We start from the raw sequence: 15,100 nt of genomic DNA on the forward strand, positions 1-15,100 counted from the left end.
ATGCAATTTCTTCATAGTGTTGATGGTGTTCACAATTTGATATGTTTTTGCAGTGGCTGGTACTGGTTGTTCCTTCCTGTGTTTAGTGCTTCCTTCAGGAGCACTTGTACGGCAGGCCTGGTGGTGACAAAATCTCTCAGCATTTGCTTGTCTGTAAAGGATTTTATTTCTACTTCACTTATGAAGCTTAGTTTGGCTGGATATGAAATTCTGGGCTGTAAATTCTTTTCTTTAAGAATGTTGAATGTTGGCCCCCACTCTCTTCTGGCTTGTAGGGTTTCTGCAGAGAGATCTGCTGTTAGTCTGATGGGCTTCCCTTTGTGGATAACCCAACCTTTCTCTATGGCTGCCCTTAATATTTTTTCCTTCATTTCAACCTTGGTGAATCTGACAATTATGTATCTTGGGGTTGCTCCTCTTGAGGAGTATCTTTGTGGTGTTCTCTGTATTTCTTGAGTTTGATTGTTGGCCTGTCTTGCTAGGTTGGGGAAGTTCTCCTGGATAACATCCTGCAGAGTGTTTTCCAACTTGGTTCCATTCTCCCTGTCACTTTTAGTTACACCAATCAAGGTTTGATCTTTTCACATAGTCCCATATTTCTTGGAGGCTTTGTTTGTTTGTTTTCATTCTTTTTTCTCTAATCTTGTCTTCATGCTTTATTTCATTAAGTTGATCTTCAGTCTCTGATATCCTTTCTTCCACATGATTGATTCAGCTATTGATACTTGTGTATGCTTCATGAAGTTCTCATACTGTGTTTTTCAGCTCCATCAGGTCATTTATGTTCTTCTCTAAACTGGTTATTCTAGTTAGCAGTTCCTCTAACCTTTTTTCAAGGTCCTTAGCTTCCTTATGTTGGGTTTGAACATGTTCCTTTAGCTCAGAGGAGTTTATTTTTACCCACCTTCTGAAGCCTACTTATGTCAATTCATCAGACTTATTCTCCATCCAGTTTTGTTCCCTTGCTAGCAAGGAGTTGTGATCCCTTGGAGGAAAAGAGACGTTCTGATTTTTGGAATTTTCAGCCTTTTTGCACTGGTTTTTCCTCATCTTTGTGGATTTATCTACCTTTGGCCTTTGACGTTGGTGACCTCCAGATAGGGTTTTTGTGTGGACGTCCTTTTTGTTGATGTTGTTGCTATTCCTTTTTGTTTGTTAGTTTTCCTTCTAACAGTCAGGCCCCTCTGCTGTAGGTCTGTTGGAGTTTGCTGGAGGTTCACTCCAGACCCTGTTTGCCTGGGTATTACCAGTAGAGGCTGCAGAACAGCAAAGATTGCTGCCTGTTCCTTCCTCTGGAAGCTTTGTCCCAGAGGGGCACCCACCAGATGTCAACCAGAGCTCTCCTGTATGAGGTGTCTGTCGACCCCTGCTGGGAAGTGTCTCCCCATCAGGAGGCACGGGGGTCAAGGACCCACTTAAGGAGGCAGTCAGTCCCTTAGCAGAGCTTGAGCACTGTGCCGGGAGATCTGCTTCTCTCTTCAGAGCTGGCAGGCAGGAACATTTAAGTGTGCTGAAGCTGCACCCACAGCTGCCCTTTTCTCAAGGTGCCCTTCCCAGGGAGATGGGAGTTTTATCCATAAGCCCCTAACTGGGGCTGCTGCCTTTCTTTCAAAGATGCCCTGCCCAGAGAGCACTTTTTGTTTTTTGATAATAGCTATCCTAATGGGTGAGGTGGTACTTCATCTTTTTTGAAATGGCTTTTTAAACTTCTAAAAATTTTGGTGAAATATATATAACAAAAACTGCCATTGTGACCGTTGCTAAGTGTATAATTCAGTGGCATTAATTATATTCACAGTGTTGTACAACCATCACCACTGTGTCTCTAAAACTTTTTAATTACCCCGTTGATGAAAATATGAAGTGAATTTTAGACATTATGACAATTGGCTGCTAAATACTTCAGTATACTTCTCTAGAAAATGGACATTTTCCTGTATAATACAATTCTGTTATCATATGAGCCTTCAGTCATTTTCCATTGGAGAGAACTTACAGGGCCACACTTGTTGCAAAGGAGGCTGCGAAGTATAATGTAGGTGAGCAGCTGCTTACCAAATTATAATGGAAGGAGAGAGAGTGGATTTTGGTGCTCTACCACCCTAAAGTAATAAAGCAATAATGACTTTTTTTCACTAGTTTGGAGGTAGGTGATATTGAGCATTTGGTAGTGTCTTAATGATGTTATCAAGGACTCAGTTCTTCCTACCATCTAATCTGCCATTCTCCATGTGTTGACTTTGGGTCTTCATGTTTTTTTGTCTCGTGGTTTCATTATGGCTGCCATAGCACTAGGTGCCATGTTTTCACTATAGCATCCCAAGTGGGAGAGAAGTAGGGTGGGCAGAAAAGAAACAATCCACTATCAGGGATGCAAACCCTTCCCATTTGCTACTCAGTAGGCTTTCTTTTGCATCTCATGGGCCAGGTTAAAAGGAGTCTGGAAAGGTACTTGTTAAAGGAAAATGAGATCACTATGATTGGCTTAACAACTCATGACCTTGGGCTGAGCACATTTCTGTCCCTAATAAAATTAGACTTCTATTAGCTAAGAAAAAGAGGAGAAATGACTGTTGGGTTGGCAGTTACATCTGCCACATGTGGGCAATATTTTTATTATTATTAAAGATATAAACGGACTCTGAAGAGGATCTTGGCATAGAAACTCTAAGACAGCATTATTGAATTAAAGTGCTGGTAGAAGGGAATTCCTTCTGGGATTATTCTGTCAATAGTGTAGGGACAGGCCAGGTTCAGTGGCTCATGCCTGTAATCCTAACACTTTGGGAGTCCGAGGCAGGTGGATCGCTTGAGCTCAGAAATTCAAGACCAGCCTGGCCAATATGACGAGACCCTGTGTCTACAAAAATTAACTGGGCATAGTGGCACGTGCCTGTTGTCCCAGCTACTTAGGAAGCTGAAGTGGGAGGATCACCTGAGCCTGGGGAGATTGAGGCTGCAGTGAGCCATGATCATGCCACTGCATTCCAGCCTGAGTGACAGAGAGAGACCCTATCTCAAAAAAAAAAAAAAAAAAATAGTGTTGGGACAATGTGCTCCATTGATTTCTGAGAAAAAGAATCCTTAGGTCGCTGGCATGAAAGGATCCCTATAGTCATCTGTCAGTTGAATGAAGGTGATTGCTTTTAGAAATCAAGACAGCATTGGAGAAAAACTAGTTGCCATTGGTTCTACTTAGGAATCATTATATTCTTTTGGGAATGGTAATGTTTAATAGAAATCCTTTACTACATGTTGTTTCTTGCCAGCACTTATGAAAAATGTTGTGGGAACAGGGGGATTGACCTCATTAATTGAATAATATTGTTTATATCTGTGGATGGAGGGAAGTCATATACTCTTAAGGTGACACCAGGTCACCTGACTATTATGCCTTCCCAAACTTAGGATTCAGTGAAAACAAAATTTTAATTGTTAGCAGAACAAGTGTGACATTCGTTGGTTGTATTGCATATCTCCCCAGGCTGATTTATATCTGAGAGCCTGCAAACATTTTAGGGGAAAAACAAAAGAAACAGTCCTCATCATTACCCCTTATAATTACAAATGAATGATAAGATAATACAAGCCCTTCACACTTGCCCATGACACAAAAGAAAAATAAGATTTACAGGTGATTAAAAAACAAACCAAGGATGCTCTTGGTTCATGGACACTGTGACAGTCGTGGTCATGATGGGCGACTCGTTCATCATTTCTGCTTCATTCCAGTTGGCCCTGGGAGCAGAATGAAAAATTACTGTAGCAGGGAGCTCATTTCCTGATAAATTACAAGACAAAAAAAGAGAACCAAAGACCCCCAACAGCACTTTCAGCATCATACAGTTAACATTTATTGAAATGCTGGCTAACATTTATTGTATGCCAGCCACAGTTCTGAGTGCTTTAAACATATTTTTGATCCTCATAAAAACCCTATAAGGTAGATACCATTATTATTTCCACTTTGCTGATGAAGAAACTGAGGCACAGAGAAGACTTAACCAAGGACACAAAACTAGTAAGAGGCAGAGCTGGATTCCAAGCCCTGGTAGCCTGGCTCCAGAGTCTGTGAACTATAGCTGCCTCTCTCCATTGCCCCAGTCCTTCTGTTTATAATAAGCAAGTCCTTTCCAGCCCTTGGAAATATAAACTACAATGACACTTCACAGTCATTGTTGTAACTGGTTCTCACTAATCAAGTTGTTTTTTTGTTTTTTGTTTTTTGTTGTCGAGATAGAGTCTTGCTTTGTCCCCCAGACTGGAGTGCAGTGGTGTGATCTCGGCTCACTGCAACCTCCACCTCCCAGGTTCAAGCGATTCTTCTGCCTCAGCCTCCCAAGTAGCTGGGACTACAGGCGTGCGCCACCACGCCCGGCTAATTTTTTTGTATTGTTAGTAGAGATGGGGTTTCACCATGTTAGCCAGGATGGTCTCGACCTCCTGACCCCATGATCCGCTGGCCTTGGCCTCCCAAAGTGTTGGGTTTGCAAGCATGAGCCACTGCGCCCGGCCCTAATAAAGTTTTTAAAGCTGTAAATGAAGATTGGGCTTTACTTTTCCATTTGTAGCTTCCATTTCCATTTGCGGCTTGAAAAAATAGAAAGTTTGTCTTCAAGGATTAGCATGGGTGACAGTATGCTATGTTCTTTCACTCCGTAGCTTCAGTAGCTAATAATGTACAAACTCTCTGTTTTGAATTTGATGATAAAAGTATGAATAATCATATGACTTTGACTTTTTATTTATTTATTTGTTTATTTTTTGAGGAAGAGTCTCACTCTGTCACCCAGGCTGGAGTGCAGTAGAGCAATCTCAGCTCACTGCAACCTCTGCCTCCTGGGCTCAAGCGATTCTCTTGCCTTAGCCTCCCGCATAGTTGGGACTACAGGTACATGCCACCACACCCCGCTAATTTTTGTATTTTTACTAGAGATGGGTTTCATCATGTTGGCCAGGTTGGTCTCGAATTCCTGACCTCAGATGATTTGCCCACCTCAGCCTCTCAAAGCGCTGGGATTTCAGGCATGAGCCACCCCACCTGGCCATGACTTTGACTTTATAAACACCCCCTTTTCAAACCAACGAAAGGAGTTAGAGTCTTAAATAATAAATTAATATGGGCTTGTAGTAACACTCTGTTCAATTCCACAAAATCGTACACTTTCAAGTGGCCAGGTGTTCTCTCGGATATTTGCAGCTTGAAGACTTCCAGAGCAACAAAAATGTCCACAGTGGGAGCCTCTGAAGACCTCATGCTACAGGTCATTTTCTCTCAGAGGAACAAAGAGAACTGCAGGGATGTCAGGTCACAAAACGAGCATAGAAGGTGGGAATTTTCATCATCTGACTCATAGTGTTCAGGAGCCCCACTGTGCAGTCTCACTCACACCACAGATTGAGTAAAAGAGAGTGAAGAGAACTCAGACTTAGGGAATGACATTTATGGGAAGAAAAGAACATGCGACAGAAATATACAGAGAGTTTGCAGTATTGGCTCTCTAGGAAGATTTGGCCATCTGGATGACAGCTTTGCAAATCATTTGGATAAATGATACCATTCGGAGGAGAGTCTTCCAAAGCAAATCTAAATGCCAGAACCCTTTCAAGAAAGTTTATGCAATTCTGGCTTTTTTCCTCCACTTTTTAGAAGCTCATGAGGTGACGTTGTCCTAGATATAATTAACCATTTAGGACATAGGAAGAATTATCTTTAATTTTTTTACTGTGAAGTATTATTAGAAGATTAATATAAATAGAGTAAATATTATGTAGAATATAAAAGAAGTATGGGCCAGGCGCATTGGCTTACATCTATAATCCCAGCACTTTGGGAGGCCAAGGAGGGCTGATCACCTGAAGTCAGGAGTTCGAGACCAGCCTGGCCAACGTGGTGAAACCCCATCTCTACTAAAAATATAAAAATTAGCTGGGTGTGGTGGCGGGTGCCTGTAATCCCAGCTACTTAGGGGGCTGAGGTGGGAGAACCACTTGAACCCAGGAGACGGAGGTTGCAGTGAGCCGAGATTGAACCCCTGCATTCCAGCCTGGGCAACAGAGTGAGACCCCATCTCAAAAAAAAAAAAAAAAAGTATAATTCAGAATGTAAAGATACAATAAACCAGGTGTGGTGGTGCATGCCTGTAGTCCCAGCTACTAGGGAGGCTGAAGTGGGAGGATCTCTTGAGCCCAAGAGTTTGAGTTCAGCCTGGACAACATAGTGAGATGCCATCTCTTTAAAAAAAAAAAAAAAATGCTGGCCAGGTGCGGTGGCTCACACCTGTAATCCCAGCACTTTGGGAGCCTGAGGTGGGCGGATCACGAAGTCAGGAGTTCGAGACCAGCTTGATCAATATGGTGAGGCCTTGTCTCTACTAAAAATACAAAAATTAGCAGGGGCGTGGTGACGGGGTGCCTGTGGTCCCAGCTACTCAGGAGGCTGAAGCAGGAGAAGCGCTTGAACCTGGGAGGTGGAGGTTGCAGTGAGCCAAGATTGTGCCACCACGCTCCAGCTTGGGCAACAGAGTGAGACTCCTTCTCAAAAAAATAAAATAAAATAAAATAAAATAAAGAAAATTTAAAAAATAAAAATAAAAATGAATGCAAAGATAAAACTATTTTAGGAGTATGGAATATTCCATTCTTCTCCCCCTCTTTCCTTTAAGAGGCGAGGGGAAAATGTACTCTTCTAGCTGGAAGGAAACTGGTTGATTTAGCTCAGGGAAAGAGTGGAACTTATTCTTGCTAGGAAATATAAGTAAAGTTTGGGTGACACATTCTAATGTGACTAGAAGCAATGGATCAGTTTATTTTCATGGTGTCTGGAAGGATGCAAGAAAGAGATCCATCTCCTACTTTTAACTTTAATTCTCAGGCAGCAGTAAGGCAAAGTTAACAGAGTTAAGTTGGCCATGGGCAGTGGCTCACATGGGTGGATCACTTGAGCTCAGGAGTTCCAGACTAGCTTGGGCAACATAGTGAAACCTTGTCTCTACAAAAAATACAAAAAATTAGCCAGGTGTGGTGGCATGCAGCTGTAGTCCCAGCTACTTGGGGGCTGAGGTGGGAGGATCGCTTGAGCCCAGGAGGTTGAGGCAGCAGTGAGCTGTGATCGCGTCACTGCACCCCATCCAACCTGGGTGACAAAGCGAGATCGTGTCTCAAAAAAAATAAAAAGAGAGAGAGAGTTAATTTAATAGATTGTTTATCCTTTGCAAAAAGGTACTTTCAGTCAAGTATCTGAACTTGTCAAGCCAAGGCAGCTCAGAGAGCTGTGAAACTAAACCAAATTAAACATTCATCTCCAGGAACCTCCTGGAATCCTTCCCCAGTACCTGGAGCAGAGAGCACATCAGAGTCATTTCTCTAGTGCAAATTCTTTAGTCACAATATCAGCTGACAAGTGCAGGTAAATGAGAATCAGTGGCTAAATGGGACATCCCAGTACCTCGGGCCAGGAAATTAGTATATAAAGCTATTGTAGCTTGATGCCATGGTCTTAGAATTATCTTGTTAACCCTCTTCACTCTACCTCCCTGGTTGAAAGTTTCAATTTCCCACACAGACATTCCTAAAAGGGGAGCCAGCATGAGTATTTGTCCATTTGACAGTTGTGCCTCTCATTGTACATTAATAAGTGTCATTCTGATTTATTCACCAATCTGTTGTAACGATAGTTAACATTTTCTCCGGGGCTGATAATTTTGAGTACATTGGATCATTCTGTTTTTGCAAAGGTATAAAATACCAGACTTGGCTTAACCTCCAAGGTACTGCCACTCTGTCCTTGATGTCCTTCTCCCTCTCTTTGCATTCAATAGTGTTCATTTAGTTGAATCTCACAATCTAGGAGCTGAAAGACATTTCAGCTCCTAGATTCTGTAAAACCATAAGAAAATGGTGTTACAGATTTAAGTAACGACCCAGACCCGATTAGTCAGTTATTGGGAAAGCCGAGGTTGGGAACCAGATCTCCTAAGCATCTCGGCTGTACTTATCCTATTAGAGGGCCCTATTTCAGTGGCAGACCTAGAATAATTGGTTTACATACTCAACCATCACTCTTATTTTCTGTGCTCCCTCTACATTTGACTACTTATGGAATTATTTTTGTTAGCATAATGGAGAGCTTTATTATGAGCCCACAACTTTTTGGACATAAACAAATGAATAGAGACTGACTAGCAATGTTGTGTATGCTTAAAATGTTCATTCTTCTTCCATATTATATAAACTAGACAGCCATGGACCACTAATTCATACAATAGTTTTTATATATTGCATAGAATGTTACGTATAAATAGTCATATTCATTAGACCTCGCCTCAGTATTTCCACCACCTGGTATAGTACCTGGCACAGGTAGGGTGTCAATAATTTTGAGTTGGATTGTATTGGATTAGATTCGTTGCAAATTAAATTATTGAAAGTGGCTCTAATGTCTTTCAACTCCTAGATTCTGTAATTTATTTAACACCACTGCCCAGATATGTGTTTAGACTAAGGCACAACTGTTGAAAGACACTTTAGTAGGCCCAGTGTCTATCTCCTAGTCCGAAAGATCTACGTAATCAGGTAGACCAGTTCAGGGAACTAAGACCTCCTGAGATGTTGCAGAAGGGATTGTTTTGCCATCCTGAAGTGACCATCATGTTCCCTCTCTTGTCTCAACACTTGGAGGGTCCAGGGAGTCCCAGCATATGAAAGCAGTTGTCTCGGAGGTATTCACAAATTGGGCAGTGCTGGTTCAAACCCAGTAAACAAACTTGCTTTAACTGCAAAAACTTGTAAAAAAAATTGTAAAAAATTGTAAAAAACTTGTTTTAATTGTAAAACTCAAAATAAAGAGCATTGATATCTCCCTAGAGGTGCCATTTAATCACATTATTCTTCTGATTGTCAGGTCCCCAGTGTAAGTTACTAGGGCACTTAATTTTCTTAGAACAGGTGTTTTTGCCATAAGGATTATGTTGGCATCCAGTGTCTGAGATAGATTTTGTCTGGCAGTTAAGACATAAAGTGATAGTTATTTCTTTATGTTTAATACTGATAATTTTTCATAGACACTTCTGGAGCTTCTAGTTTTCACTTCATTTGTGTGGGGGGGATTTTTTATTTATATATTTTTGTAACATCCAAAACGCCAGACATATGTATTTTTTCATTGTGTTTATTAGCACTAATTTAAAGTTATACACAATGCATTGTTTTACAGAGCATTCATCTTTAGTCTCCTGAGATTGCTGCTCAATAACATGTCATGAGAAAAGTTCAGATTTGCAAAGCATTTGTCATTTCCTCCTGATAAGTGCTGATTTATTTAGTAACCATTTGTTTTTAACACCTTCGTCTGCCAGCCTATAGATTTATATACATGTCAGATCCATAAATACATAAATGTTAATATTAGCACTGAAAGTAGGTTGAAGTATACCTTTGGTACTTAGCTCTTCTAGTGAAAGTCCTAACCTAACCCAAACTCTTTTGTCTTTTCTTAAATGTGTCAATACTTATACAAGGATAAATGTTTTTATGAAAAATTTTCTGGCCAGGCACTGAGGCTCATGCCTGTGAGGCTTTGGAAGGCCGAGGTAGGAGGATCACTTGGGGCCAGGAGTTCAAGACCAGCTTGGGCAACATAGCTAGACCCCATCTATACAAAAAAAAAAAAAAAATTTTAAATAAATTTTCTATGGCCGGGCGCGGTGGCTCAAGCCTGTAATCCCAGCACTTTGGGAGGCCGAGGCGGGTGGATCACGAGGTCAGGAGATCGAGACTATCCTGGCTAACATGGTGAAACCCCGTCTCTACTAAAAATACAAAAAACTAGCCGGGCGTGGTGGCGGGCACCTGTAGTCTCAGCTACTTGGGAGGCTGAGGCGGGAGAATGGCGTGAACCCGGGAGGCGGAGCTTGCAGTGAGCCGAGATCACACCACTGCACTCCAGCCTGGGAGCACAGCGAGACTCCGTCTCAAAAAAAAAAAAATAAATAAATAAATTTTCTATTAGTTCTCAACTAAAACTCTGGAATATTTAAGCTAGATAACAATCATCCATGGTAACTGTTTCAGGGATTTCCCACGTGAGTAGGTGGGAATGATGATACCAATTTGAATCATGGTTTCATAAAATACACTTTTTTTTCGGTTAGACTAAACTTTCTATCTTGAAAGAGTGAAGTAAATGTTTTGCCTTAATTATTAATACAGGTCTATTTTATTTCAGTGGTACAGGCATGGATGGGAAGAAATGCAGCGTGTGGATGTTCCTACCTCTTGTATTTACTTTGTTTACTTCAGCTGGATTGTGGATAGTGTGAGTATTCGCTCATTTCATTATTTAAGGATTCAGGTGCAATGTAGATAAAAATGTAAATCTTAATAGTATATGGCGGCCAGGCACAATGGCTCATGTCTGTAATCCCAGCACTTTGGGAGGCCAAGGAGGGCAGATCACTTGAGGTCAGGAGTTTGAGACCAGCTTGGCCAACACGGCGAAACCCTGTGTCTACTGAAAATACAGAAATTAGTCAGGCGTGCTGGCGCATGCCTGTAATCCCAGCTACTCAGGAGACTGAGGCATGAGAATCACTTGAACCCTGGAGGCAGAGGTTGCAGTGAGCTGAGATCGTGCCACTGCACTCCAGACTGGGCAACAGAGCAAGACTCTGTCCCTGCCCTGAAAAAAATAGTAGATGGCATATCTATATGACTGTATTTATAAATACTTCAAAATAATATATTTTACTAATTCAACCTTGCTGAAGTCCTCATTTCTTTCCCATTTTCTGTTAACCAAAGTAAGTAACAAGAGTGAGTAATAATTATGCAAAGCAGGTGGTGAAGAATACGAGTTTATTTTGTGTTCATGTGTTCTTGTTGTGATGAACATTTTGTAAACTGGTTATTTGAATTAAATATTTACAAGATTTTCGAACTTGGTGCTAATATGCCGTGGATTCCATCTGCAGTCCAGTTCATAGTCAAGTTATTCACAACTGGGTCTGATATGTTTATAAAATGAATATCATTACATCAGAAGTCCTGGCTTACCACAAAATGTTCCCACGCTTGCTTATTTTAGGTAATATTCACCTTAAGAAAATTATTTTAGTTCCTTAAAGTTTGTTAGGAAAGGTAGGACACATATTCCTGAGAAGTTAGAAACTGAACCCTAATTTTAGTTTGCTCAAAGTTATAAGGTCTATTTCCTTGTTTTCTAGTTTCCAGTTTATAAGCATGGCCATCAATTTGGGGGATGTTTTGAAAATTAAGGAAATATTACTAATAATGACATTTGAGCTTCAAAGAACTAGATGAGCTATGGGTAAAGAATTGTAAAAGAGCATTTCTCAGTTAGAAAAAGTGAATATGAATTAGTGCAGTTAGTTTAATAAAACTGGGAAACAAATGATTCTTTTTTTCAATTTCTTTGTTCTATAAACTTATTCTTTTTTGATAGATACTTCATAGCTGTGGAAGATGACAAAATTTTACCATTAAATTCAGCTGAAAGGTAAAGTTTATCTGTGGGTATTTCATTGTTCATCAATAGATTTAGCAAAAACTTTCCCACTGGGAAGGTTAAACTGCACAAATGACAGTGCTTTAACCTGAGCTTCTGTGGTTTTTTTTTTTGTTGTTATCCAGGAAACCTGGTGTGAAGCATGCACCATATATAAGGTAACCCAGCAATTCTCTTCTGTTCTGTGGGACCATAGGAAAAGTTAGGAGGATCATAGATTTTGATATAGTAACTATAAAACATTTCATCTTTTTCAAGCATTGCAGGTGATGATCCTCCTGCAAGCTGTGTGTTTAGTCAAGTTATGAACATGGCAGCCTTCCTAGGTAAGAAGAGTATAAAGAATGCTTTATGTGCTTTGGTACATTTCTTTTTTATTTTAAATTCTCCCAAACCCTTATCGAAACAATAGGGGGCTTAGTTGATCATTTAGTATCACATCAGGTCAGTATGCTGAAGCCAGCTCTTTGTCTTAAAGGTCTTTTTCTCTCGTACATCCATTTATATTCACCCTGCTGTCCTTACATTTTCTCTTCCCTTTACCATCTTTATCATTCAGATACTCTTGACTTGATTTATTTTGCTGCATAAAATAATATATTTCATGGTATAAAATCCTGCATGAGAATGTAATATTGTATAATACGTTTGCTTTGAAAAGAATGCTTTATTTATTCCGTCGCTAGCAAAGATGAAAAAAATGCATGGGCTTTGTGATATTTGTTGATGTATGTAGATACTGTCTTTGAACCTAAAGGTCAACATTAGCATTAGGATTACACTCTCTCCTGTGCCTATAGACATAGTAAGCTGGCAAATGGAGAAGTAGGCTTAAAAAGAAGAAGAAGGGCCGGGCGCGGTGGCTCAAGCCTGTAATCCCAGCACTTTGGGAGGCCGAGACGGGCGGATCACGAGGTCAGGAGATCGAGACCATCCTGGCTAACACGGTGAAACCCCGTCTCTACTAAAAATACAAAAACTTAGCCGGGCGTGGCGGCGGGCGCCTGTAGTCCCAGCTACTCGGGAGGCTGAGGCAGGAGAATGGCGTGAACCCGGGAGGCGGAGCTTGCAGTGAGCTGAGATCCGGCCACTGCACTCCAGCCTGGGTGACAGAGCGAGACTCCGTCTCAAAAAAAAAAAAAAAAAAAAAGAAGAAGAAGAAGAAACCTTTGGTACTCATATCTAGTCCCACTTCCTCACTTTTTCTTTGGGGTCCAAGACCCTCATGTAATATTCTGTCCCTCTGTGAGTGCATCCACGACCCTGCATAGTCCTCCGGAGATGGTGGGAACCAGCCATGCACTCTATCCTTTTTCAAATCTACCTTGTGTACCATCTCCTCAATGCCAGGCTTTCCCAGGGTCTCTCCAAGAGTCAACTAGCTGTCACTGTCAGCATGCTGTTAGGAAGGACCAGAGACAGCCCACCCTTCCCACAATGGTGTTCTGGAAGTAGTTCTTTTGATGGTGAGACTTTCACTCCAAGTAAAAGGTAGTAGTGTTACTGAGGGAATATTCGACCTTTGTGGGACATGTCCCCCAAAGAAGTAACCTGTTATTTCACCTCCCCCACAAAATTCCTACTCATTCTTAATGTGTTCTTTTTTAATGTTTGCTATAAGAATGGTAAGACCTTTAGAAGTCAGTGGAAAATCAAGGGAGATGGGTGGTCCAACATGCAACACAGGCAGAAACTAGTTGGTTCAGAAAGCCCAGAACATGAGAAACACGGAGAATGTTTCCCATCAGGCCCATCAGGCCTCTCTTGAATCTGTAAGCTTCAAAAAGAAGTACACTGGGGAGCTTCTGTACAGTTAACAAGATTCTTCCCTAGAGCTAACCACCTTTCCATCAAAGCCCTCCCCAGCCTTCCCCAAAGCATATCCCATTTGCCAAAGCAGGAAGCATCTGGAAGGCATGGGCTGCTATACTACCACTGAGGAGAAAGTTAAATATACCCTGATGCTGGAGTTGCTGAGTCTTTAAAAAAGCTCTCCTCTTTATGCCCCTAGCAGTCAAGACTTTCACATCCTAGATATTTACAAGTATCAAGATGGATGGCACCTGCAGCATCTGGTGCACCCGTGGGCACCAGGGCCAGTCCTGGGCAGTCAGGTTTGGTTGTCACTGCTTTCAGCCTCAGAGCTGCCAGGACCTTTATATGTACTCCTTTTTTCTACTCTTGACACCATTCTTCTGAAAAGACCTAATAAACTTATTCATCCCAAGACATAAATAGCTGCTAAAGAACATTCACATTTAACAGAGCACAAAGCCCCAAGAGTGAACCTTGAATGGCAGGGTCAGGGACCTTTCCTGGCCCCTCTGCCATCATAGCACGTAGGCTTGCAGGCTGCCATCTATTCATATGATCATCCCACAGGGGGCAGCAACAATAATTAATAGCCATCATTTCTATTCCAGGAACAATGCAAAGCGCTTTGCAAATACTACCTCATTTAAGCATGATACTCAAGTCTGGAATATAAAAAAGCTATCACCAGCTGTCTATCCTCCACTGGGCTTTAAACAAACCAGTGAGCACATTGGAAGCCATATATTATTTCCTTTGTATGCTTAAGACAAATTGATATTTCCCAGTAGTCTTTAAGTGTATAATTTTTTAAAACCCAGTTTGTATCACTCACAAGTTTATCCAGTTATAAGGCTTATAATTGACTAATTACAAAAGCATTTCCAAAAACAAAGCAATGAAAGCAAGATCCCCTCTTCCAGATGACATTTGTCATCATCTTATTCTCCAGTCCTTCCTGCTCCACCAAGAAGCAGTTAAGCTTTTGCTAACTCTTGCTCTAAGGTATTACAACATCCAGTGTTTATTCTGTATTATCATTCATCATTTTTAGTACCATCTGGTAGACATAAAATTGATTAAGATTAGTGTTCAATGGGAGCAAACCAACAAGTATTTATTTATCAACTCTGAGAGTGAAAAAGAATCAGTTTACTAATGATTCCTTCTCTAAACTGTGGATACCTTCATCTCCCCAGGCCTGCCCTTGTTAGACTTCAGACTATTATTTTAATCTACATAACTGACTTTAAGAAATAACCCACACCGCGTATCAGTCACTGCTTTTCAGCAGCCGTATAGATTACAATTTACAATCTAAAACTGAGTCAATGTAGCATGTATTAAAATTAGCAAAGATATTTTATCTTTTTTGGCAGACTAATCAAAGATTGAATGCTCAATTATTTTCTTTAGAGAATTAGTTATGCTCTTTGTCTTGAAACTGCATTTCTTTCCACGGGGTGGGAGAGAAAAAGACCTAAGACAAATGTCTTCAAAGGAATATAATTTCCTGCCCTGGGGAGGTTGTGAGGATAAAGCTAATAACTGAATGATTTCAGTCACCTAATAGCAGCCACTCTCCCTTCAGGCAAAACATATTGATGGTTGTGTTCTACTGCAGTCATAAATAGGAATTATTGATGCATAAAGAGTAAAACAAAACAAAACAAAACAAAACAAAAATTTGGCTAGGTACCAGTTTAGAACTGCAAGGAAGAGATGTTATTTTGAGTTTTGAATTTTAAAAACTCAGTCAGACTC

The 15,100-nt window shown here is 40.8% G+C and overlaps 1 protein-coding gene across 2 annotated transcripts in view; it reads left to right on the top strand.

Moving 5' to 3' along the window:
* TMEM150C (transmembrane protein 150C) overlaps positions 1 to 15,100 on the top strand; it is an 89,219-nt gene that overhangs the window by 56,283 nt on the left and 17,836 nt on the right. For both annotated transcript variants that reach the window (XM_025385195.1, XM_025385196.1), the window contains exons 2-5: positions 10,226 to 10,315; positions 11,462 to 11,515; positions 11,650 to 11,682; positions 11,783 to 11,850. In XM_025385195.1, coding sequence (XP_025240980.1) covers positions 10,226 to 10,315; positions 11,462 to 11,515; positions 11,650 to 11,682; positions 11,783 to 11,850 — 245 coding nt within the window. The remainder of the gene's footprint in view (positions 1 to 10,225; positions 10,316 to 11,461; positions 11,516 to 11,649; positions 11,683 to 11,782; positions 11,851 to 15,100) is intronic.

This window comes from Theropithecus gelada, chromosome 5 (assembly GCF_003255815.1).
Source record: "Theropithecus gelada isolate Dixy chromosome 5, Tgel_1.0, whole genome shotgun sequence".
NCBI classification, from domain to species: Eukaryota; Metazoa; Chordata; class Mammalia; order Primates; family Cercopithecidae; genus Theropithecus; species Theropithecus gelada.